We start from the raw sequence: 22,620 nt of genomic DNA, 5'->3' as shown, positions 1-22,620 counted from the left end.
ACTATATATTTTGACTTGGGTTTATATCGCTGATTATCAGCAACGCGACGAAAACAAACGAATTGACTCGGTTCTGCCGGATAGTTGATTCTACAGACTGCCCCGATCTGTTTGACGTGTTTTCAACTCGAGACATGCACGCCTGGAGAGCCAGTTTGGAGGAGTCCAGGCAGCTGTCAGCACCGGGGCCCGGAAGTCTCCCAGTCTCCGGACGATCTGGGGGTGCCATTGCCACTTCAGGAAATTTTGGCAATTGACCCCAGGTTCCGATCAATCGATCGATACAATAACTGTCAGTGCTTCCAGCTTCCCAAGAGGCATGGGCGTTACTCCTTTTGTGCAGGTGCGGGGTAGACAGGATGGTTGACAGCGAGCATCCCCCGCAGTTGATGGACCCCGCGTTTCCAACTTCCACGTTAATCTGCCAGCATAAAATACTCCAAGACGATTCAATCGGGGAACAATTGCCCCGCATTGACGGAGTCACCGATCAGAAGGTGGCTGGTATATTAGAGTCTGAAAGAGACGGTTTCCCACGGAGGGGCTGGAGCCCCGTAATGGACTTTCCATGCACTCGCAGGGATACTTGATACAAGAACTGGGCTGTGCAAGATCCAGACAAAGCAGCGCGATATATGAGCACGAGATCAACCCACTTGGATCTTTGGTTGGCCCCCTTGTTCCTCTCGCCCGAGTTTCGTGTTTGGTAACTTTGGTTACCTTGGGAGTCGATATGGGGGTGGCGTTGAACGAGTCAGCGAGGGTGTGTAAGCTGGCTGATAAGGCAGGAAGAGGGGTGCATAATCAGAACGAGCTATGACTTCACATCCAACGTGGGACCGGATCCGATGGTTTCATTGATATTGCTCATAGCTGCAGGACTGCACTAGTGCTGCGGTTGAGCCTGCATTCTTGCGAGTACGTACGTAAATGAAAGCATCGGCCCGCCGACCGGAGTTCCTGGCCCCGTGTGGTGCTGCGGTCGGGCCTTGGGGATTGTCCGATGTGAATTTGAGTTGGTGCCGGCACTCTGCAAGGTGTCGTCCCTGCTGAAAACATGTAGCGTCGAGGAGGTAACGGAGTATGTGGAAGCTGTCATTTAGTGAGGGGCGGAGATCAATCTGGGGATATGGGGTTTTGCGACTGCCGACTCTGCTCCGGAGGCCAAGACAAAGCTCCAGACTGGCAGACAGTCGTTCTCCGTATCTACCGTCTCAGGTTCCTCTTCATGGCGTGACTGGGCCTGGCAGGCTGGCAGACTGCAAGCATATGGGGAAAATCGGACACGAGGGATTTTACGGGGGAAACCTTGGGGAAGCGCCGTAAAATTTCGACTCCAAAGCCAAACTTGGAAAAGTCGGCAAAGACCAACAAAGTGTGGAGTTTTTAATCGCCGTCACCTGCAAAGTTCTCTCCTAGTCCCACCCGGGTATCCGCTGGAATCGCACTGATTGGCGTTAAGAACATTCCTGTGAGCATCCCGTTTCTTGTCCTGAACTTTGACCTGAACTGCCTCAGTGCCTCGTGATGCCTCGAGTTTTTAAGACGAATGGTTCAGCTGTCGCGTGCCTTTGTAAAGCCGAAGCAAGCAGTCAGCAGCAAACAATAAGTGCAAGGAAAACATAAGTCAAGTATAATGCACCTAGAATAAACCTTGTACGAAGTATACCTAATTACCTATTGAACGAGCTTCTAGTTACTATTATCGAATGACGACACTGTGCGTGCTTCATGTGATCGAGAGGGCTTAGCGCCAGATTGAATTCCGTATCTCGCAAACTTAGTCAGATTTAGCGAGCAGGAGTCGAGACCGGCGAGGAATCTCAGCCAAAAGCATTCAGCTGATAATTGACCCCGATACAATTTGATGAATTGAACATTGCCTAGTTTGCCATTCCGAATTGAATAGATTTGGTGTATTGAATTGCTGGAGGGTGCTTTGAACATCCGACATTGGTATAAAACTGTGGTAGAGTGAAAGTGTGAAAGTGCCATCCATATAGCCGACTTGCAAGAAGACGGGAGTAGAGCTGTTTTCCCTGTTTGGACAGGATCGGAGCACATTGCTCCGAAAATCGGCAACGCTGATCGCTCTTTCCTCGCGGCAATCCTCACGTGGGCCAAATGATATTCGCGACAACAAGTGCAAGACAATCTTCGTCGTGTCTCAGGTCAATCCGATGCACAATGCTGCGAGGCTGAATGGCGTTATATTTGCGTATCTTGGATCCCTGGTGCGGCATTTTCCCGCATCTGAGCTCCATATGAAACTGCCTGGCTTTGCGGTCGGACGTCCGACAGAGACGCCGGACCTTGGAAGTTCTCCAGTCCAGCACTCCAGCTGGCTGTGGGTCGCTGAACTTACTGTAGGATCCTCATGCTAACTACGTATCGGATCCATCCTGCTTTGGGCAGTTGGCGGGGTGCCGCGCTGGAAGCTGGCGACCTCCCATGCGCGTTTTAAAGCACTCCTGCATTGTATCACTTCGATATAAGTCCAGAACACCGTTAAAAGCGCGTTTCTGTAATCTCGTAAATATGATGGCTATCTACAGTATATCCCGCGAGACTTCAATCCCTTGAATTCCCTTGTTATATGAATGAGGTTCTTGACCCGTCTGTCATGCGCGGCTTGCCGGTAGATGATCACCCCGGCCGCTGGAATAGATCCCTGCAAGGTTTGTCCCATCCAAGGGCGCAGAGGACCTTGATATGCACTAAACGAGCCATCAAACTCTGCCGTCTTTCGGACAGTCGCAATCCTACCCAGTACCTGATAAATGAAGACCCTCGGCGGTGCTCTGTACCGTCAGGAATTGCTGTGCAGCCTGTGCTGGGCAGTCTGGACTGGCTGGACACTATACGGCTTGCGGCTTTCATACACTGCGGACCTCGGCTCAGGACGGTGAGAACGGCCCTGAGTTATGCTGGCGGCTGTCTATGAACAATGTCTCTGGATATCGGGATGTCTGCTTTGTTGTCTGCGCTCCAGTTCCCTTAATATGATTGTCATGCATAGTCTTGTATGTCCTCTTGGACCTGGGCGATTCTGCATGAGTAATAGAAAGCCCTGGAGCGCCGGAGACCAGGCCGAAGTGTCCAAACTCGCCCTTCTCGACCAGTAACAAAGCTGCCAGGTCCGGAATCATTTCCGATGATGTGGTTGGACTCTGGCGCCGACTGCTGTCGCATCTTTCTGCCATGCAGAAGCCTCAGGATGAAATAATATCATACAGTGACATACACCCCCAACTTTGCCGAAAGAGGCGATCCATGACCAATAATGCGGATACAATTCGTTGGGTCTGTCTTCCCTCTTATTACTGTATGGGGTGAGTGTGGTCACTGTGGTGGCTAGGGCGGTAACGTGACCGGGCCGAACGGACCCCAGGCTGGAAGCCTTGCTGCCTTTGTGCTTGGAGTGGGGGGTCTGTGGATGCAATTCACTGGACACTGCAATGCTGCAAACGGCTGCTTGATTTTTATTATTTTTGCCATTTTTCATTTGCCCCAAATTCTTGCATGTGAAGTGGGATTGAGAAGCATTAATTGGACTGCAGGTCCAGGAATGCGGGCCCTGCACTGTAAGCAGCAACAGTGAGTGGCCATCGCAGAGATGGCACACCCCCCGCCGAACTTGGCCCGCTCTTCGACCTTAGTTGGAGTGAGGTAATTATACCAGACTGGCGCTAGTGTCTGGCTGCTGCTCTGCTGTTGGTGATGGAGTTCGATCAAATCCTCTGGTTTCTGGTTCTGGTTCTGGTTCTGGTTCTGGTCTGGGGGAGCAAAATGGCAACCTTGTCTAAAAGTGAGGTGGATCTGGGGGATGATGAGTCCCCCCAACGCCAACGCCTCCTGACCCTCATCTACTTAACCATTGTTTCTCCCACTTGTTCCTGGTCTTGCCCTTGATTTTCGAATCTTTGGACGTTCAAGCCACCTGATACAAAAAAAAAAAGTTGATAATCTGAGAAAAAGCTCCCACTTGTCTGGAATAACACGAAAGGACCATCTCCCCTCTGAACTACTACTTGACTTCCATTCTATGTTTAATTTTGTTGAGTCACGTTTTGAATCAACTGCTCCTTCATTCCTCCTCATTTGATTGTGACTTTCTGCTATACCTATACTCCTCCTACCGATTCCGGATATATAGCTCGATCTTGAACACGAACATTGTCAATTGCCATTTAATTCTTGACGGATGACTCACAGCCGACTTTGTGATTTCTTTTACGCATTATGACCGACTCTCCTGCTTCTCCTCACCCAACGGTTGAGATAGACCTTAAAGGCAAACGCAAGGCCTCCTCAGCCGGTCTCTCCGCAAACTCGCGGCCGGTAAAACGACGCGCTTCGAAAGCTTGCTGCTGCTGCCGCGCACGCAAGGTTCGGTGTGATGTGGTGGAAAATGGCTCACCATGCACCAATTGCCGGCTAGACCAGGTTGAGTGTGTGGTCACCGAAAGCAAGAGGAGAAAGTGCGTACAAGCTTATTACTTGAGCAAAAATGCCTCAACTGACTCAGTTGTCCTACTTCAGGAAGTCTCGGGTTGAGACGGACCCTTCGAATCTTCGACTCTCGCAGTCGCCTGCCGAGATTCTCGATGATGGTGCGCTCTTCGGAGGATTTGGAGAGACCTCTGGATTACCACATGTGGCCCCGACGTCTCCCTCTCAGGGCTCTGTAGATCTGGAGCAAGGGCAGCATATGCCTCATCTATTATGTTCGTATATACGTGTACCCATGCAACAGCTCGCGTTGTATACTATACCAGTTCACAAATCCCTAGGTGCTGATGAGGTATTTCTTGTATAGATCAAAGCCAGGTGAACAGAGTTGACACCGGACCCCGGTTCCGAAGGCGCATGGCTCCCAACCCATCGGTACCCTCGACTCTGCCTTTGTCTCATGTCACCTCGCAAATTCAGCAACTGCTTGATCCGTCTTTCGGCAGCCCCCGGTCCACCGGAATTGTGCTACCCGACTATATCCGCGGCTTGCCGGCCCGGTTACAAAAAGAAGATATCGACTATCTCGCCATGAAAGGGGCATTGACAGTGCCGGATGTGACCCTCCGCAACGAATTGCTCAAAGCTTACATTCACTATGTGCACACTTACATGCCTCTTTTGGATTTGGAGGATTTCCTGCAGACCATCGTTCAGAATGATGGTATTCGCCGCATGAGTCTCCTTCTTTTCCAGGCCGTGATGTTTGCCGGCACGGCCTTTATCGACCTGAAACATCTTCACGCTGCAGGCTATCCCTCCCGGAAGGCCGCTCGAAAAGCCTTCTTCCAGCGCGCAAGGCTCCTATACGATTTCGACTACGAAGTTGACCGTATCTCATTGGTTCAGTCGCTCCTGTTGATGACTTACTGGTACGAAACTCCAGACGACCAGAAGGACACCTGGCATTGGATGGGCGTCAGTTTGTCTTTGGCCCATACCATCGGCCTGCACCGTGATCCGGCCAACTCCCGCATGGACATTAGGCGCCAACGAATGTGGAAACGCATTTGGTGGAGCACTTACACTCGTGATCGCTTGATCGCTCTGGGAATGAGACGTCCCATGCGTGTCAAAGATGATGACTGTGATGTCCCTATGTTGACTCTTGATGACTTTGAATTCCACCCGTTCTCGCCCGAAATTGTGAGTATGGTTGGTAGTTCAGAAATTCTTCAAAGCGCGAGTCATCAACGAGAGCTGGCTTCGATGTTCATCGAGAAGGCAAAGCTTTGTCTTTGCGTCAGCCATGTTCTTTCAGCTCAGTATTCCGTCCTCAGCCATAAGTTTGGCGGTACAATGGAAACCACCATGATGCTAGTCCCAAAGAAATCAGCAGCGGAGACATTTGAAGTTCGACGCTGTGATCAGGAACTGGAAGATTGGCTGGCTCACCTTCCCACGGAAATCCAGTACTCTTCTGCCGCACACTCCAAGCTGAGTGAGGCTGAAGAGGTTCTGCACTCTCATCGAGCTCTACTCAAGATGGTTTACTTGACGACATCTAGCGCTTTGCATCGCCCGCAGGTTCTTCCGGCTGTTCCGTTCCCATCGATGGATACGGAGTTGCAAGATATTTCACGCAATAAGGTTCGGTTCGCTGCCATCGAAATTACAAACATCGCACAGGATCTGCACAGCCTAGATCTGACTCGCTACTTCCCTACAACTGGTGTTACCGTTCTCCTCCCGGCTGTCATTATTCACCTGCTTGATATCAAGTCCAGTGATCCAAATGTGCGGATGACTAGTCTGCAGCGCTTCTACCAATGTATGCGCATTCTTCAACGGCTCAGGGAGATTTATGCATCCGCCGACTTCGCAACTTCTTTCTTGGAGGCTGCCATCAGGAAGGCCGGTATCCAGCTTACTGTGCCACCTCAGGATCTGCAGAAGCGCGCCAACAATGCGGCTCGTACTTCGTCCAAGCGAGCTACCGCATTGACGCCACCTCCCGATTCTCTTGCTCAAAAGATTCCTGACTTGACCTACCCCAAATCCAACTCTGCTGGGGCAGCGACACTTAACCTAGTCGATGAAGCGCAACAAGCATTTGCCTCTACTCCGCCGCCTTCAGATGGTAGTGAGAACGGCAGCAGCAACAACATCAACCCGAACTATCACCGCGATTCTTTGGCTATTCCTAATATTGATGAGACTGAGCTGAGCTTGAGCGAGCTAATGGACTTGGCGAATGATGCCGAAGTGACACAGAACGACTTTGATGCCTTGATTAATTTTGACGACGCTGGAGCCGATTTCTTTTCTTCAGAAAACGGTATGAACGCTATGGAGAATGCTGCGGGTGAAGCGAATCCCAAAGGCTTCCCGTTCACTTTCTCCGACATGGTTGGATTCGAGACTGGGAACAAAGGCTTCGACTTGAACGGCCTTGGAGTCCCCACAGATTCCATTCCCGCGGCCGCTGCCAACATTGAGCCAACGGAAGCGGATATAGGGCTTAGCCTGAATGTTTAGTGCTTTGCTTGGTTCTTTTTCATAGTCTGTTACTTCTTCTGGACATATAGGGCTATAAGCTCGTCTTCCCGTCTCGTCAGGCTTCTTGCACATATTTATATTTCTCACTTGGGATTGGCATGCATGGGCGAGGGAGTTTGACTTTGGGTTTTGATTCATTCTGTACTTCTCATGTCCGGCTTGCTCGCTGGAGCTGCTTTAGCACTGTATATAGATCTTTATTATCAAAAGTTGGACATGAGAATATGACGATTATTATTATATACCTAATATTTTCGGTTCTTGGAATGTTCAGCCGAGGCGGGGATGACCATACTACTTGAATCGATAGTATGGGCTCCTCTCCTAAGTCCTAACAAGTGCATAAGTGCACATGCGCGTCTGATCAATGTTACCTTGCGTAGATTAATTGAGTGGGTTTCTTGGAGTTAAGGCTAAGCAACTCAAGCCTTGCATTGGCGGTCTTGGATTCGCATCCTCGCATCCTCCATCCCCTGCCGCATGCAACCTCTTTTTCCTCTCCCCGCTTCATCTATCAGTATTCCACCAGCCATCATCTTGGAGTTCTTTTCCTCATCATCACGAGTGTCAATAACAATAATATTTCTAGTGCCCACCAGCTCCCATGGAAGTAGAAAAGAAACTAGACCGTTCAGGAAGGTCGACATGGCAACAATGCTGCCAGTGCCGATCCCTTCCCCTCCTTTGTTGCCGGGCAATGCCGCTATTTACGGCTCCCCACGCAGAATGTTGCGATCTGCAAGGTCAAACGACTCACGACTTAAGTCTGCAAGCTGACTGGCTCAGCTTCACAAACGCCCCTGAACCGGCGTTGTCACCATCCTGTTTGGGAGCATGTCCTTTGACCGCAGTACTACCCTGTTATCGCCTTAGATGATGCATTAGATGATGGTAGATGGCGTTGGGGCTAAGTGCCCAATTGCTCGTGAATGCCTGCTGCAATGGCTGATCACCTTGCGTGCTTCTCAAATATAAAATGGCCCGTGTAGCCCCTTCGTTCCTTGGTCCTTACGGTCCTCAAGGCTCAAAAGTTTAGCCCAAGGGAGATGGTCACAATGCCTAGTCTCAGCTTCTTCACCTTGTTATCTCTGGCTGTAGCCTCCTTCGGTCTAGCTGAGGAATATCCCAGGTTCGCCTTTGATAAGCGGCAGCTGCCTCATGATCCGTCCGGTGTAAAGAAGATCGAGACACCCAATGGCGTGACTATTCGATACAAGGAGCCCGGCAAGGAGGGTGTCTGCGAAACTACCCCAGGGGTCAACTCCTACTCCGGGTACGTCGATGTCTCACCGGACTCTCATACCTTTTTCTGGTTCTTTGAGGCTCGCAATGACCCCGCGAATGCACCTATTACCTTGTGGTTGAACGGTGGCCCGGGCAGCGACTCACTGATCGGTTTATTCGAAGGTTTGTACTACTTGACTTGCCCCTGGACTCAGGCCCTCGGACTCCACGTGCTAATATGATTGTAGAACTGGGTCCGTGCTCTATCAATGAGAACCTGACGACCGACGTGAACCCTTACTCGTGGAGTGAGGTTTCCAACCTTTTATTCATCTCTCAACCACTAGGTGTTGGTATGACAGCCTACCTCGGTGACTTTCAACCAGCTCACTCTATATAGGATTTTCGTACGCGGATACAGAGGAAGGCTCGCTCAACCCAGTCACTGGCGTCGTCGAGAATGGCTCTTTTGCTGGGGTTCAGGGTCGTTACCCCAAGATCGATGCTACTTTGATCGGTCAGTTTCCCACACCAGCATGTAACACTCTGTCTTGTGCTAACGTGATACCAGACACTACCGACCTTGCGGCACACGCTGCCTGGGAAATCGTGCAGGGTTTCCTCGGCGGTCTCCCTCAATTGGACAGCACTATCAAGTCCAAGGATTTCAGCTTGTGGACTGAGAGTTACGGTGGACATTACGGTCCCGCGTTCTTCAACCACTTCTACGAACAAAACGAAAGGGTCGCCAACGGAACTGTCGACGGAATCGAGCTGAACTTCAACTCTTTGGGCATAATCAACGGCATTATCGATGAAGGAATCCAGGTACTTCTCATACAAACTCTCTTCCTGGTCGTTTTTGACGATTAGTAGGCACCGTTTTACCCGGAATTCGCTGTGCACAACACTTACGGCATCAAAGCTGTAAGTCCCCTTCCTAAGCAAGAAACGACAGCCGCTCACACAAAACAGGTCAACGAGACGGTCTACAACTATATGAAATTTGCCAATGAGATGCCCAATGGATGCCAGGATCAAATTGCCCTGTGCAAGGCAACGAACCGCTCTGCCCTGGCTGACTTTGCAATCTGCACTGAGGCTACTAACATGTGCAGAGATAATGTTGGTACGTGACATGCCTCCTTGAAACGATATAGTTCAGTCCACTAATAATCGGCAGAGGGCCCCTACTACTCCTTCGGTGACCACGGTGTCTATGATATCCGCCATCCCTACAATGTAAGCACCAATCCCCTTGCCAGTTGTATTTCTCACTGGCTACCACTTTATACTCTCACTTTACTCTCAGTTTGCTTTGACTTTGCTTTCACTTCACTCTCACTTTACTCATACTCTGTACTCACTTTGCTCTCATTTTACCCTCACCCTCCTCTAACTAGACTGCCACCTAACAAACCTCTGCACAGGACCAAACACCCCCCGGCCTCTTCGAGCCTTTCTTAACCCAAGACTGGGTCATGGAAGCCATCGGCGTAAACATCAACTACACTTCCTCCAGCCAAGAAGTCTACTTCGCCTTCCAGCAAGTGAGTTTCAACTCCAATCCTATTATCTGCATGAAAATACTAACCAGCGAACCTCGAATGGCCTAGAAAGGGGACTTTGTCTTCCCTAACTTCATCGAAGACCTCGAAGAAATCCTCACCTACCCGGTCCGAGTCTCCCTAATCTACGGCGACGCAGATTACATCTGCAACTGGTTCGGCGGCGAAGCCATCTCCCTCGCCCTAAAATACCCGCACACAAAACAATTCCATGAGGCCGGGTACACCCCCTTGCTCGTCGACGGAACCCAATACGGTGAGACGCGCGAGTTCGGGAACTTTTCGTTCAGCAGAGTCTATGAGGCGGGCCATGAGGTCCCGTATTATCAGCCTGAGGCGGCGTTGCAGTTGTTTAATCGGACGCTGTTCGGATGGGATATTGCGGAGGGTGATGTGAAGATTTGGGATGGGTTTAGGACGAATGGGACGGCGACGGCGACGCATACGCGACCTCTTGTGCCGTCGCCGACGGGAACGCCTGCTTGATCTTGGGTCTCCCTCGAGGGGGGGGTTGGGTAGAACTCAAGCTGTATATACGTGATATGTTGTATGCTACATACACTATGCTATGATGGTGACGACTATATATGGTTTTGACGTGGAAGTTTAACCTTAATTAAACGTGGTACGCAAGACCCTACCTATGGTTGGGCAAGTATCAGAGCCAAAAGACGGATTGTGGTAGTTAACGTGCATTAGAGTTGAGTTATGGACTAATGTAGACCAATACAGGTGGCCGTAGTATTAAATAACAGTAACAGTGAGAAGGTGGCTGGTATCAAACAAGACCCAAACCACGTGGTATCGGGTTTAAGTGGACATATTCAGAAACTTAGAGCCCAAAGTCATCCAAGTGCCGAGTTTGAGCGAAGCTATGCATACCCAAATCAAACCGACAGCGCCCCCGCGAAATATAGACAAGACATGTCATCGTGTCATAAGATGAACCCGCATCAGTGATTCATTAGTAGATTCGTGGATTAGGAATCGGAGTGGCTCCGTTTCTCGGTGGGGGCGGACTCGGGCTGGTGTACCTGTTCACTCACGGCGACTCCAGTGACTTCCTCGGCGGTCTCGTCTGAGAATCGAAGGTCGTCCTCCAGCTCGGTGGTATCCTTGATTCTAAAGAAAATAACCGGAGCAGCGATCAAAAGCGAGGCACCAATCAATCCCCAGCAGGAAGCAAACATGGTCATGTACGACACGCCATTGAAATCCATCCTAAAAGAATCTTTTAGTATCCAGTGTTGATAGACGAGCAAGAACACTTACGCCCACATAATGGCCGCACCAGCAGATTGAATACCCTTGTAGAAACCAGCATAGTTGGCAAGCTTACGGCCATTGTTGGACAGAGAGCCCATGAACCTGCGGAGATGTCAGCATGATTTGGAATGCGGGAATAAAGAACTACCCACCAGTAAGCACAGGTCTGGAATGCAGCATCAAAAAAGCCGTAGAACATGTACATGAACATGGGGCCGATGTAACGGCTCTCTTCCCAGTCGACATCTCGCACGGCCGAGTCCCGGGTGTAAGTCCTCTGGAAGGCATACCCACCTCCCCAGACACCCATGGTAAGAGCGAACAGAATAAACCAGGCGAGCTTGGCACGAGCGGGTCGCTTCAAGAACTTGAGATCGAGGATCAGGCCAAAGCAAAAGGCACCAACCATCTGCATGAGCCAGTAGAGAATACTGTTAAGGGCGCGGGTGCGAATCTTGAAGTAAGCACCATTAATGGCACTGAAGTGGTAACCGTAGAACCAGTTACTAGCCAAGAACATTGGGAAGAAGGTGATAATCCACCAGTCAGTGAACAAAGTTTCCCACAGACCGAGCAATTCAGACTTCCAGGTTGGGTTCTTGATGGTAATGACGCGCGTGCCATCCTTGCGCACAATGTACTTCGAGTCAACCAGGCCCCAAGCAAGAATGAAACCAGCTACCATGAGGACCATGAATGCAATGTAGGTTCCATCATTGACAGTATCAGTCTCGTTGTGCATATTCTGTCCAAGAGGAATCTATACGAGCCCTGTGGTCAGCGGAATTGACATTGAGCCAGTTCGTAAAGAGGAACTCACTAGACCTCCAATAACTCCACCAAGGTTGAAGATAACCCAGAAAATGGAGATGTATTTGCCCTTTTCATTCTCCTTGGGATAGCTCATCATGACGGCGCCTTGAGCACACCATAAAAGACCGGCACACAGACCAAGTAGGGCGCCGGCAAAGATCAGGAAGCCCATATTCTGGGTGTGATTGTAGGAGAGGAGAGAGGCAACATAGAGGAAGTAACCAAAGCCGCCGAAAGACAGAGTCAATTGGAGTCCAATGCGGTTGGCGATAGAACCCGCAAAGAAACCGACAACGGCGAAAGTACTGTAGGTGGCTGTGTTGGATTTACTGACGGCGGACAAATCAAGCTGACCAGCACCACCGAGACCCGAGACTGCGTTGTACATTCCGGGGCACAAGAAGCAGACGAAAGACACCAACACCAACTGGGTTCGCGGGGAAGCGAAGTAAGGTAGAGTCAGAGGACCGAATTTCAAGGGCTTGTACATCCATGGTTTTCCGACTGGGGCGTCAGTGTGAGTATTGGTGGTTTCAGGGTCGGTGGTGCTCAAAGGAGCGACTTTTTCGTTCTCGGTTGCCATGATGGCGGATTAGTGCTGGATGAGTCGGTAGCTTCCAGGGGCGAGGGTTAACTTGTTAAGAGCTGTGGTCGGAGAAGAGATAACACAGCAGCCGAGGGATAAAAACGAATAAATAGCTTCCAGAAGAATGGTGGAAGATAAGAAAGGGGTATCCAACACAAAAGGCTGGCGAAAACACAGCCGAAGACAGTTACCAGGGAGGAAGGAGGAATGTGAGGAACAGCAACCAGCAATGTTGATGACCTCGTGAGGTATTTCAAGAGCTGAACAGAGCAGGAGACTCCGATAGCAGCGACGGGGTCTTTAAATAGGTGAGACAAGAGATAGCTAGACAAGCAGAAACTTATCGGCTGGTTGCTGGTGCTGAGCGACGATCAGGTGTTGAGCTCGCGAGAAGATTGGATCCGGGGTAGCGAGACATGAATATAAATAGAGCACGCGTCGGAGAATAATACAACCTGGAAGCTGTTATCTCAAGCGAGAAAGGGTTGCGTTGTGGTGGGAAGACGGTGGGATTGGGGATGGCTTGGTCCACTCGAGGCTGATAGCTGGAGATAACACTCGACAAGCTAGCTATCTATCGAGTCTGAGATCCTTCTCCAAATCCAAACCAAAACAGAGGCAAAAAAGAGACAGCCAGACACTGCAGGGCAGCCATGAGCAGGTCGCGTGCAAATCTGCTGTGCGCCCACCGAGACTGCAGCCAACAAAGACCGAGATTTGGGGGCTAATCTCACTAGTCAAAGAGACCGTAGCATTTGCTGTCTCTGAATGGGCTTCTCCGGATGCGGGGAGCCGATGGTACTACGGACTATGGTACTCTCCACTACTCGGCCCTCTTTGAGAAATTGAGTCTGACTCACTTTGCCACAATAGAAAACCAGGAGATACTTTGGTAGACCCTGAATTCAAATTAATATCGTAACGATCAGGTTCCCCTCATCTGCAGAAAGCGCAAGGTCCAGGCTGCATGGTGTAAGATAAAATCCGTAAGGTATTTTATGCAGCGGTACTGATAATGGTAACGGGATGTAAGGTGTAAGTAACGGGTGTAACATGTTAACTTACAGCCTGCAACCCTCCATCGACCCACCACCACTGGACGCTCTCTAGCGCAGGCTTATCTCTCTACATTATCTATACTACTACTCATCTTCACCTTCCCCTCCTTGCGACCATCGACCATCGACCATCGGTGATCTGGGCTTTGAACGCTGACAACACACTAGCCACTGCTATTAGGTAAAGGTCGACCTAGTGTGTGCACCAGACGGCCATAGTAGTGGTAAAAGCAGAGTACCTATACTCTTATCCATCCAGTATGTCACGTCGCCCTCGCCTCCGGACCTTGAAATCGACGTCACATTGGTCCCTGTCCAGTGCTGGAATGGAGCAACGTCAGACCCAAATCAACGCCCTCTGAACAATCATCCGGTTCCTAGCACATGAAGATGGGTTCATCATCCTATGTCACCATGGGCCACTGCAGACTGTTCCGTTATTCGTCCCGCCTCGGTCCTCTATATACCTACCTGCTGCTCCTCGGCAATTTTGCCAGATTGCTTCTCGACCGGATAGCCGACCCAGGTACTACCTAGCTACATATTACCTTTGCTGCTGGACATCATGCCTGGAAAGACTGAGCCCGAGTCCCATGTCATCAAGTTCACCAATTGTCGCATTGTGAAGGGCGATGAGCTCGTTGAACAAGATGTCTGGATTGACTCTACGTCCGGCAAGATCCTGCGCGCCCAGGAAGCTTTCTACGGTCTACATTTGTCACCCGACGAAGTCATTGATCTCGGCGGACGTATTCTCGCCCCGGGACTAATCGACTGCCAATTGAATGGCGCGCAAGGCTTCGACTTTTCAGTTGCACAAGCATCGAAGGAAGAATACGATGAAGGTCTGCAAATTGTCAATAAAGGTCTCGCCCGCACCGGAGTTACCTCCTACCTCCCGACAGTCGTCAGCTCGACTGCTGAAGTATACCACAAAGTCCTCCCATCTTTAGCCGCAACAGGCAGCAAGCATCGCTCAGAAGATGGCGCCGAGTCTCTCGGAGCTCACGTCGAAGGGCCCTTCCTCAGCCCCGGCCGTAACGGCGTCCACAAGACAGAAGTCCTCCGCTCAGCTTCTAACGAAGAGGACCTAGTCGCCTGCTACGGCCGTGACAATCTCTACGGCCACTCAAAGTCCATCAGACTAATCACCGCCGCCCCGGAAGTAGGTAACATGCTCTCCAATATTCCGCACATCGTCTCCAACGACATCATCTACTCAATCGGCCACTCAGACGCCACCTACGAACAGGCCGTCACAGCAACAAACCAAGGCGCAACAATGATCACCCACCTTTTCAACGCCATGCGCCCCTTCTACCACCGCAACCCAGGCATCTTCGGCCTCCTGGGCCAGCAAAGCGACCACTCTCGCCGTCCCTTCTACGGCATAATCGCGGATGGCATCCATCTCCACCCAACTTCCATCCGTATCGCGTACAATGCCCACCCCGACGGCCTAGTCCTCGTTACCGACGCCATGAAACTCTGTGGTCTCCCAGACGGGATCTACGACTGGACGAACGGCGAGCGCATCATCAAGACCGGTGCTCGGCTGACCCTTGAAGGGTCCGACAAGATCGCCGGAAGCTCCGCGACGCTCATCGAGTGCGTGAACAATTTCCGGCGGTGGTCGGGTGCTTCGACGGCCCAGGCACTGAATGCGGCGAGTCTTATCCCTGCAAAGCTTTTAGGCCTGCAGGGTGTCAAAGGGTCGTTGGAGAGTGGGGCTGATGCGGACCTGATTGTGTTGAGTGATGAGGAAGATCCGTATTCTGGGAGGACGTTGGTGTTGAATCAGGTTTGGAAGAGGGGCGGGAAGATTTGGGATTTGGGGAAGGATACTGGGTTGGTATAAGTTATCATTGCTACCCTGTTGACTCCTGCTTTGGAATCACATGAGTTGTGGGTTGGTTGGTCTGAGAATGTAGATACCTGAAAAACTAGGTATCTTTTATGGTGTTGCTTTGATTGAAGACATAGAATGGGATTATGAATAGTTTTGATATAGAATCGTCGGGATTTTAGAGTATAGAATGAATCAATTATTACAAGTTGTTATATTAGCATATATCTCCGTCGTTATTGATGAAAGCTCAATGTAGAATGTTTTCTCATTTGATCTATCATACTTCTAGCAGGCAAGCAAGCAAAAGCAGCCACCAAACCGGTCTCGAATTCTGAACTATACAAAGCGGTATCCCAACGGAAACATAATCGTCAATCATAATTTTTAGAGCAGGTTGCTGAAGGGTATCCAAGAATCCTGCCCGGCATCCAATGCCTAACTCCTAGATTTTATATATAAAACGGCTGAATGGCATAATTATCACGGCCGTATGCGAATAAATCGGATCCAAACGTGCAGTAGATTAGAGCCTGGGCTGCTCGCGCTTCCAGCCAGCCTCTTCGGCAATCAGCTCAGCAGCACGCTCGCCAATGGCCAACACAGTCAACATGGGGTTGATGGTGGGCATCTCGGGGAAGACACCAGCATCAGCGATGCGGACGTTCTTCAGGCCGCGGATCTTCAGCTTGGGGTCGACGACGGCCATTGGGTCGCGGCTCACATCACCCATCTTGGTGGTACCAGCAGGGTGGTAGACGGTGTGTGCAGCGCGGCGGCCGTATTCGGACAGTTCCTCGTCGGTCTGCACCTTGGGGCCGGGGGCGACCTCACGCTTGATCCAATCCTTGAAAGGAGCCTGCTTGGCAATCTCACGGGCGGCTTTGAAACCGGCGACAATGGTGGCGGCATCGTAGCCCTCGGGATCAGTGAAGTAGCGGAAGTCCAGAGCGGGCTTGACTGCGGGGTCCGAGGAGGTCAGGTAGAGACGACCGCGGGAGCGAGGGCGGGGAATGTTAGGAGTCATGCAGAAGGCATCGACCGGGGTGTCGTAACCCAGGCGCTCTGTGTTGAGGCAGAAAGGGATCTGGTAGCAGTGCATCATCACGTCTGCAGCACGGCCGTCCGAGCCAGCGGCGTTGGGTGCTTCGCGACGCAAGAAAATACCGGCGTCGGAGTCCATAGTAGTCTGGTTAGGGGGCACCGGCTGGTTGAGCTCCCAAATGATAATGGTCTCGGGGTGATCAAGCAGGTTCTCGCCAACTCCAGGAAGATCCTTCACAACCGGAATTCCCAGAGAGGCCAGCTGCTGCTGGGGACCGAGGCCGGAAAGGAGCAAGAGCCTAGGAGTGTCCACGGCACCAGCGCAGATGATGGTTTCCTTCTTGGGCCGCAGAGTGTGCTTGGCGCCTGATTGCAGGGTAATATCGACTCCGGTGACAGTATCGCCGTCCACATTCACACGAGAAACCCAGGTGTTGGTGAGAATCGTCAAATTGGGACGCTTCTCATCACCGCGGAGGATGGGGTGGATATAGGCGACGCTGGCGCTGCTCCGGCGGCCGTCATCGGGGTTATAGGCTACAGAAAAGAAACCCACACCTTCGGTGAGCTCACCCTTGGAGCGAATCTCCTTGTTGAAATCATGGATAATGGGAATGTCCATGGCTGTGGAGCAAGATTGAATCCAATCCTTGCACAGCTGGTTGCGGTGGCGGTCGTGAACAGGCTGAACGGTGTTGCGCAGGCCATCCAGCACGCGGGTGAAGGTCTCAAAAGACCAACCTGTGCAGCCCTGCGCCTCCCAGCGCTTGCAGTCGTACTCGAAGGGGCGGAACGAGATTAGGGTGTTGTGGCTGGAGCAACCTCCCAGGACCTTTGCGCGAGAGTGACGGATATGGCTGTTACCTGCGTAAAGTTAGCATCCTACTGCTATCACCATAACCAATAAGAGCCTACCCATTGGCTGCTCAACAGTAGGGTAGTCGTAGTCTAGCTCGCCGCCTAGCAGATTGAGCCACTCCCTCAGGTTCAGGACGCGGTCGTCCATGTAATCACTAGGACCACCCTCGATCAGCAGGATGCGCTTGTTAGGCAGGTACTGAGCCAGACGACTGGCAATAACACAGCCTGCAGTACCACCTCCGACGATCACATAGTCGTAGCTGTTGACATCGCCTGCGGGGAACTCGTTGGTGGTGGCCATGACGGGCGACGACAAAATGATAAGGAAGGAATAATGAAAGCACTCAACAAAGAAAAAGGTCGTGTGTCAAGACTCAAGAGACAGCTGGAAGGATAGGACGAGAATAATAAATTGGTCGAACCCATAATTTTTTTTCTCCACCGGCAGCGAAAAAGGCACCGAATCCGAGGGGAGGTTGATGAGGCGGAGAAGATTGCCCGGTGGATCCTTTCTCCTGCCATCACCATGCACTGCGTTTCGATCTACACACTACGGAGTAGGAACTTAAGCTACAGACATCTTTGTTGACCGCAGAATCTAGGACGATACTCATCCTCGAGTACGAAGTAATGCCTTTATCCCTAATCCAGTGCAATTTCATAGATACCGAGTCAACGCCGACATCTCCTCCGGCTACGTCATTTCCTCGGCGAAAGCATCCACACGAGGTGCAGCGCTAACTGGCGCCACCAGCCCTTCTGGATGCAGCGAAACGCACGCTAAACGGCGGTTATCCGCAGTACTCCGTAATGTTCAAGTTATGCCCTGTTTGAGTCTAGTCGGTGCCTCACCAGTCTCACCTCTGGATGGAGTTTCCCAGCGAGGAGAGACGATGCCGACCAGGAATTGGAAATGCCAACACCGGATGGAGCAAGAAGTCTCGTTGCCGAGTTTCACCCAGTTTATCTTCCGAACACTTCCGATCAGATACTGCAGAATGCAGATAAGCTGCATGTCTATGTTGACACAGAAGCAGAGAGAGAGAGCCTTGTCTTGCAATGGCAAATCGTAGGGCTCAATTGCGGCATTTTGTGCCAGTCAAAAGAGTAGGATTCGCTGTCACGCTGGAGATCATTTTAGAGCCGGAGGGGCACAAGCATTAGTTAACTATTTACGTGTACCGGTTAGTATCAATCAAGTTGGCGGTGTGATTCAATCATTCAAAGGAATGACGGCGGCACTTTTTTCCCTTACCGTGTCCAACTTTAGCTTCGATTCCTAGTTTCATAACTCTTGTTCTATATCTCCTATCACTGTCCCCCCCCTCACGATAGACCACGATCATAGACAGCCATGGCCCCTTCACTCACCCCGCGCCAGCTCTTCTATGACGGCAAACTGCAGCCCGCCTCTTCCGGCCAGACCTTTCACTCCATCAACCCTGCCGATGGTACTTCTCTAGCTGAGCTTCCTATCGCTTCAAAATCAGACATCGATGCTGCTATCGCCTCTGCAGATCGTGCGTTCCCGTCGTGGTCGCAAACGCCGTCAATCGCACGTGCCCGCATCCTCCAGAAAGCCGCAGCTTTACTCCGAGAACGCAACGATGAGATCGCCCGTGTTGAGACACTAGATTCTGGCAAGGCTTTTACGGAAACAAGCACTGTCGATGTGGTCACTGGAGCCGATGTGCTGGAATACTATGCGAATCTCGTGGGTGGTGGTGGTCTAAATGGCGAAACAGCCCAACTTCGGGAAGAAGCATGGGTGTACACGAAGAAGGCTCCGCTCGGAGTTTGCGTCGGAATTGGCGCTTGGAACTATCCTATCCAAATGTTCGTTTTCCCGGATCGCAGAATGCGACAGTGCTAACCGATAGTAGTGCGCTTTGGAAGTCTGCTCCCTGCCTCGCCGCCGGAAATACCATGATCTACAAGCCTAGCGAATTCACCTCCCTCCACGCTCAAACCCTCGCCGAGATTTACAAGGAAGCCGGTCTTCCAGATGGAGTGTTCAACGTTGTCTATGGTGCAGGCGATGTCGGCTCCTACCTCACTTCCCACCCAGTTGTCGCCAAGGTCTCGTTCACCGGTCAAGTCTCAACAGGCATGAAGGTCGCCGGGTCTGCAGCCGGCAACATGAAATATGTGACCATGGAGCTAGGTGGAAAGTCGCCGCTGCTTGTCCTGCCAGATGCGGATATCGACAATGCTGTCGACGGAGCTATGATGGCCAACTTCTACAGCACAGGCCAGGTCTGCACAAACGGCACACGAGTCTTCATTCCAAAGTCCAGAAAGCAGGAATTTGAGTCGCGCCTCCTCGAGAAAATGCAGTTCATTCGCCCTGGCCCACTTTTCGACGAGGCCACCAACTTCGGCCCTCTCAGCTCCGCCGTACACGCTGAAAAGGTCACCGCTTATATCCGCGACGGCATTGAAAAGGACAACGCGACGCTTCTGCATGGCGGTCTCGGCAAGCCTTCTCTCCCAAAAAACCTGGAAGCAGGCTTCTGGGTCCGCCCGACGATTTTCACAAACTGCACAGATGACATGCGCATCGTCAAGGAGGAAATCTTCGGGCCTGTTATGTCAATCTTAACCTACGACACGGTCGAAGAGGCGGTTAAGCGCGCGAACGCCACAGAACTAGGCCTTGCCGCTGGCGTCTTCACAAAGGATCTGAACCTGGCCCACCGCATAATCGATCAACTCGAGGCCGGTATCACATGGGTGAATACCTGGGGTGAAAGCCCAGCTGAGATGGCTGTTGGTGGGTGGAAGAAGAGCGGCGTTGGTGTTGAGAATGGTCGCAAGGGTATCGAGGCGTGGGTACGGAATAAGAGCACCCTGGTTGATATGGGGAACACAGTCGCGACGGTGTTTGCGAAGCTGTAAAATTCCTCTTCGGAAGCAATTTGACTCTGTATATGATATATGAAAAGTTTATGAACTTACTTAAATTTAAATATCTTGTTCACTGCACAGAGTATTAGTGAAAGATAGACAGTCAGCCTACACACGGAACACAGAATCCGATACAACATACATAAAATACATATATTCGTTATCGTAGCCATTCTATATCTTCTACACATAATCCAATCACCCAGAATACCATACTAAGCAACAGTCTATGTTATATCTAGTCACATTCTCATGAAGAACAGAAACACAAATTCGCAGTCAAAAAGCCAATTCAGCGTCTGAACTCGTTCCAGCAAGCCAAGCCACCGCTGCGTGGACTCAATCTCTTACACTTCCTTCTCCTCCTGAACCGGGTTGTCCTCGCAGATCGTGATGCATCAATCAACGAGCTTCCATCCTAGAGCCCATGCGGTCGAACATCAAGTCGCCCTTTAGGGTTGCGTCGAGACCACCAATAGCCGAGTCTACCATTCGGGAGGACATACTATCGGGCGTGAGCTCCTCATCTTCGAACGACTGCTTGAGATCTGTGTTGATTCGCAGATCCTTAGAGGTCTTCTCTGGTGTTGTAGCCGGAGTTAGCTCCTGCTGCGACTTGTTGACGGTCATGGGCGCAGGAACGTATGTTCGCGGTCTGTAGACGAGAGGAGGACCCTGAGTGCGTGCGTCTGTTCCGGCTTGTTCGATGGACTCGAAGTAGCGGACGGTCTTGACCTTGAGCTCGAGTGTGGCGTCGCGGTCACACACGATCAGAGGGTGCTGGTGGAGCTGGAGCGATGAGATCGTCCACATGTGGTTGATGCCACCTTCTAGGCCTTCTTTGAGGGCCAGTGCTTTGTGGGCGCCAGTTGCGACGATTACAACCTCGCGCGCTTCCATGATTGTTCGGATACCCACGGTTAGGGCCATCCGGGGAACTTGGGACATGTCGTTGTTGAAGAATCGGGAGTTCGCGAGGATCGTATCGAAGGCTAGGGTCTTGACTCGGGTGCGGCTGTTGAGAGATGACCCTGGCTCGTTGAATGCGATATGTCCGTCCGATCCAACTCCTCCGAGGAAGAGTTCGATGCCCCCGAAGCGAGCAATGCGCGCTTCGAAGGAAGCACACTCGGCGGCGAGGTCTGGCGCATTTCCGTCGAGGATGTTGATGTTTTGCGGTGCAATGTCCACATGTGAGAAGAAGTGCTTGTACATGAAGCTATGGTATGACTCCGGGTGATCACGAGGAAGCCCGACATATTCGTCCTATACCGGTCATTCAAGTTACTTCCAGGAGTCGCTGGGAGTGGGATGGATAGCATACCATGTTGAATGTCACGACATGTTTAAAAGAGATCTCCCCGGCTTTATGACGGCGGACCAAGGTCTTGTAGATAATTTCCGGGCTGCTTCCGGTGGGAAGGCCAAGCACGAATGGATTGCTATCCGTAGGGTTGAATGTCTTAATACGGCCTTGAAGTGAGTAGCAGATGTCAGTCTATATATGGTCCTGGTTGAGGACTAAGTAACACACTGATAATGTAATCAGCGATATATTCTGACGCCTGCAGAGATGTATCCCGAATAATAACCCTCCTAAGGCAGTCACGTCGTTAGCATGCAGGTGTTAGGGGAGAGTCGGATCTGTGGGCTTCAAATACATTATGATAAGCTTTGTGACACTACGTCACTGATGGGAGGACTGCTATCAGAGCGAGGCGGGGGTAGTTGGTTTCTATAGCTCTGAACAGTGAGCAAAGAGCCAGAGTATAGAAGACAAAGGTATGTTGAGGTCTAAGATCTAGAGGGGAAAAGAGTATCGAGGATGCCGAGGCAGTATAGGGAGGTTAAAAGGTCCAAGAGCGAGGTAGTGGCCAAAGATCTTTGTCAACCCATGGCTCCGTTGCAATTGACGTTCTGGAGCAGCCTTTCCGGTGGAGCGTGAGCTGCGTGACACTACCTTGATCTACTACTGGCCCTGCTGCTATGGATTCCCTGGCCTCCTAGTTTGCGCTTCACCTCTACTTCCTCATGATGGTAGGGCGCGATTATGACGATAGTGGGGAGTCAAAGCCATAGCTTCTGAACTGTCATTGAGGGAGCTACTCTAGCTCGGCTGCATGATTTCCAAAGCTACTTCCACAATTTGGGCTGGAATGAGGCACAGGCGAGGAATGATACATGCATCATCGGGAATTCAGGTCATCCTAAAGTTGGCTCGGTCATGATTAGTTGATTACTCGGGTCAGCTCGGATTGGAGAAAGCCTTGGCTGAGGGGATTTTGACAGATAAAAAAATGATAACGACGTCCACTGATGATAATGAAAGCGCCCGTGTATAGCTTCAATCAATGTTGCAGTTGCAGGTGGGATGTGGCGCTAAACCCAAAGCAGGTGGCCATCGGTGCGGTTGCATTCGGCATGAAGCAAACTCCG

The 22,620-nt window shown here is 51.2% G+C and overlaps 8 protein-coding genes across 8 annotated transcripts; 4 read left to right on the top strand and 4 right to left on the bottom strand.

The window, feature by feature from the left end:
- The first annotated feature begins 3,745 nt into the window (after window positions 1-3,745).
- Window positions 3,746-7,255, top strand: farB1 (putative C6 transcription factor (Ctf1B)). The gene is made up of 3 exons (XM_073710547.1): window positions 3,746-4,481; window positions 4,543-4,727; window positions 4,820-7,255. The coding sequence occupies exons 1-3, from the start codon at window positions 4,243-4,245 to the stop codon at window positions 6,988-6,990; spliced, it is 2,595 nt and encodes an 864-aa protein (XP_073573440.1). The 5' UTR covers window positions 3,746-4,242; the 3' UTR covers window positions 6,991-7,255.
- A 148-nt stretch (window positions 7,256-7,403) lies between these two features.
- Window positions 7,404-7,679, bottom strand: BJY04DRAFT_183998 (uncharacterized protein). Its single transcript, XM_073710546.1, has one exon. The coding sequence runs from the start codon at window positions 7,656-7,658 to the stop codon at window positions 7,434-7,436; it is 225 nt and encodes a 74-aa protein (XP_073573439.1). The 5' UTR covers window positions 7,659-7,679; the 3' UTR covers window positions 7,404-7,433.
- A 350-nt stretch (window positions 7,680-8,029) lies between these two features.
- BJY04DRAFT_183996 (S10 family peptidase) lies at window positions 8,030-10,466 on the top strand. Its single transcript, XM_073710545.1, has 9 exons — window positions 8,030-8,418; window positions 8,484-8,588; window positions 8,636-8,752; window positions 8,807-9,063; window positions 9,112-9,162; window positions 9,211-9,364; window positions 9,419-9,477; window positions 9,666-9,785; window positions 9,852-10,466. The coding sequence occupies exons 1-9, from the start codon at window positions 8,058-8,060 to the stop codon at window positions 10,287-10,289; spliced, it is 1,662 nt and encodes a 553-aa protein (XP_073573438.1). The 5' UTR covers window positions 8,030-8,057; the 3' UTR covers window positions 10,290-10,466.
- An 11-nt stretch (window positions 10,467-10,477) lies between these two features.
- BJY04DRAFT_183994 (major facilitator superfamily domain-containing protein) lies at window positions 10,478-12,243 on the bottom strand. Its single transcript, XM_073710544.1, has 4 exons — window positions 11,890-12,243; window positions 11,222-11,829; window positions 11,076-11,171; window positions 10,478-11,024 (listed from the first exon to the last, which is right to left on the bottom strand). Exons 1-4 carry the CDS (start codon window positions 12,052-12,054, stop codon window positions 10,784-10,786), a joined length of 1,110 nt encoding a protein of 369 aa, XP_073573437.1. The 5' UTR covers window positions 12,055-12,243; the 3' UTR covers window positions 10,478-10,783.
- A 1,392-nt stretch (window positions 12,244-13,635) lies between these two features.
- BJY04DRAFT_183991 (N-acetylglucosamine-6-phosphate deacetylase) lies at window positions 13,636-15,608 on the top strand. Its single transcript, XM_073710543.1, has one exon. It carries the CDS (start codon window positions 14,092-14,094, stop codon window positions 15,382-15,384), a length of 1,293 nt encoding a protein of 430 aa, XP_073573436.1. The 5' UTR covers window positions 13,636-14,091; the 3' UTR covers window positions 15,385-15,608.
- Window positions 15,609-15,627: 19 nt separating this feature from the next.
- Window positions 15,628-17,866, bottom strand: BJY04DRAFT_183990 (GMC family oxidoreductase). The gene is made up of 2 exons (XM_073710542.1): window positions 17,332-17,866; window positions 15,628-17,280 (listed from the first exon to the last, which is right to left on the bottom strand). Exons 1-2 carry the CDS (start codon window positions 17,576-17,578, stop codon window positions 15,899-15,901), a joined length of 1,629 nt encoding a protein of 542 aa, XP_073573435.1. The 5' UTR covers window positions 17,579-17,866; the 3' UTR covers window positions 15,628-15,898.
- Window positions 17,867-17,922: 56 nt separating this feature from the next.
- On the top strand, window positions 17,923-20,300 carry BJY04DRAFT_183988 (aldehyde dehydrogenase domain-containing protein). The gene is made up of 2 exons (XM_073710541.1): window positions 17,923-19,113; window positions 19,161-20,300. The coding sequence occupies exons 1-2, from the start codon at window positions 18,632-18,634 to the stop codon at window positions 20,173-20,175; spliced, it is 1,497 nt and encodes a 498-aa protein (XP_073573434.1). The 5' UTR covers window positions 17,923-18,631; the 3' UTR covers window positions 20,176-20,300.
- A 32-nt stretch (window positions 20,301-20,332) lies between these two features.
- BJY04DRAFT_183986 (putative glucosamine-6-phosphate deaminase) lies at window positions 20,333-22,079 on the bottom strand. Its single transcript, XM_073710540.1, has 4 exons — window positions 21,846-22,079; window positions 21,719-21,780; window positions 21,509-21,657; window positions 20,333-21,450 (listed from the first exon to the last, which is right to left on the bottom strand). Coding segments are annotated over exons 1-4 (1,077 nt in total). The 5' UTR covers window positions 21,848-22,079; the 3' UTR covers window positions 20,333-20,586.
- Between the last annotated feature and the right edge of the window lie 541 nt (window positions 22,080-22,620).

Source organism: Aspergillus karnatakaensis, assembly GCF_047715665.1.
Source record: "Aspergillus karnatakaensis strain CBS 102800 unplaced genomic scaffold BJY04scaffold_13, whole genome shotgun sequence".
NCBI lineage: Eukaryota > Fungi > Ascomycota > Eurotiomycetes > Eurotiales > Aspergillaceae > Aspergillus > Aspergillus karnatakaensis.
This window is presented reverse-complemented; position numbering and strand designations above follow the sequence as displayed.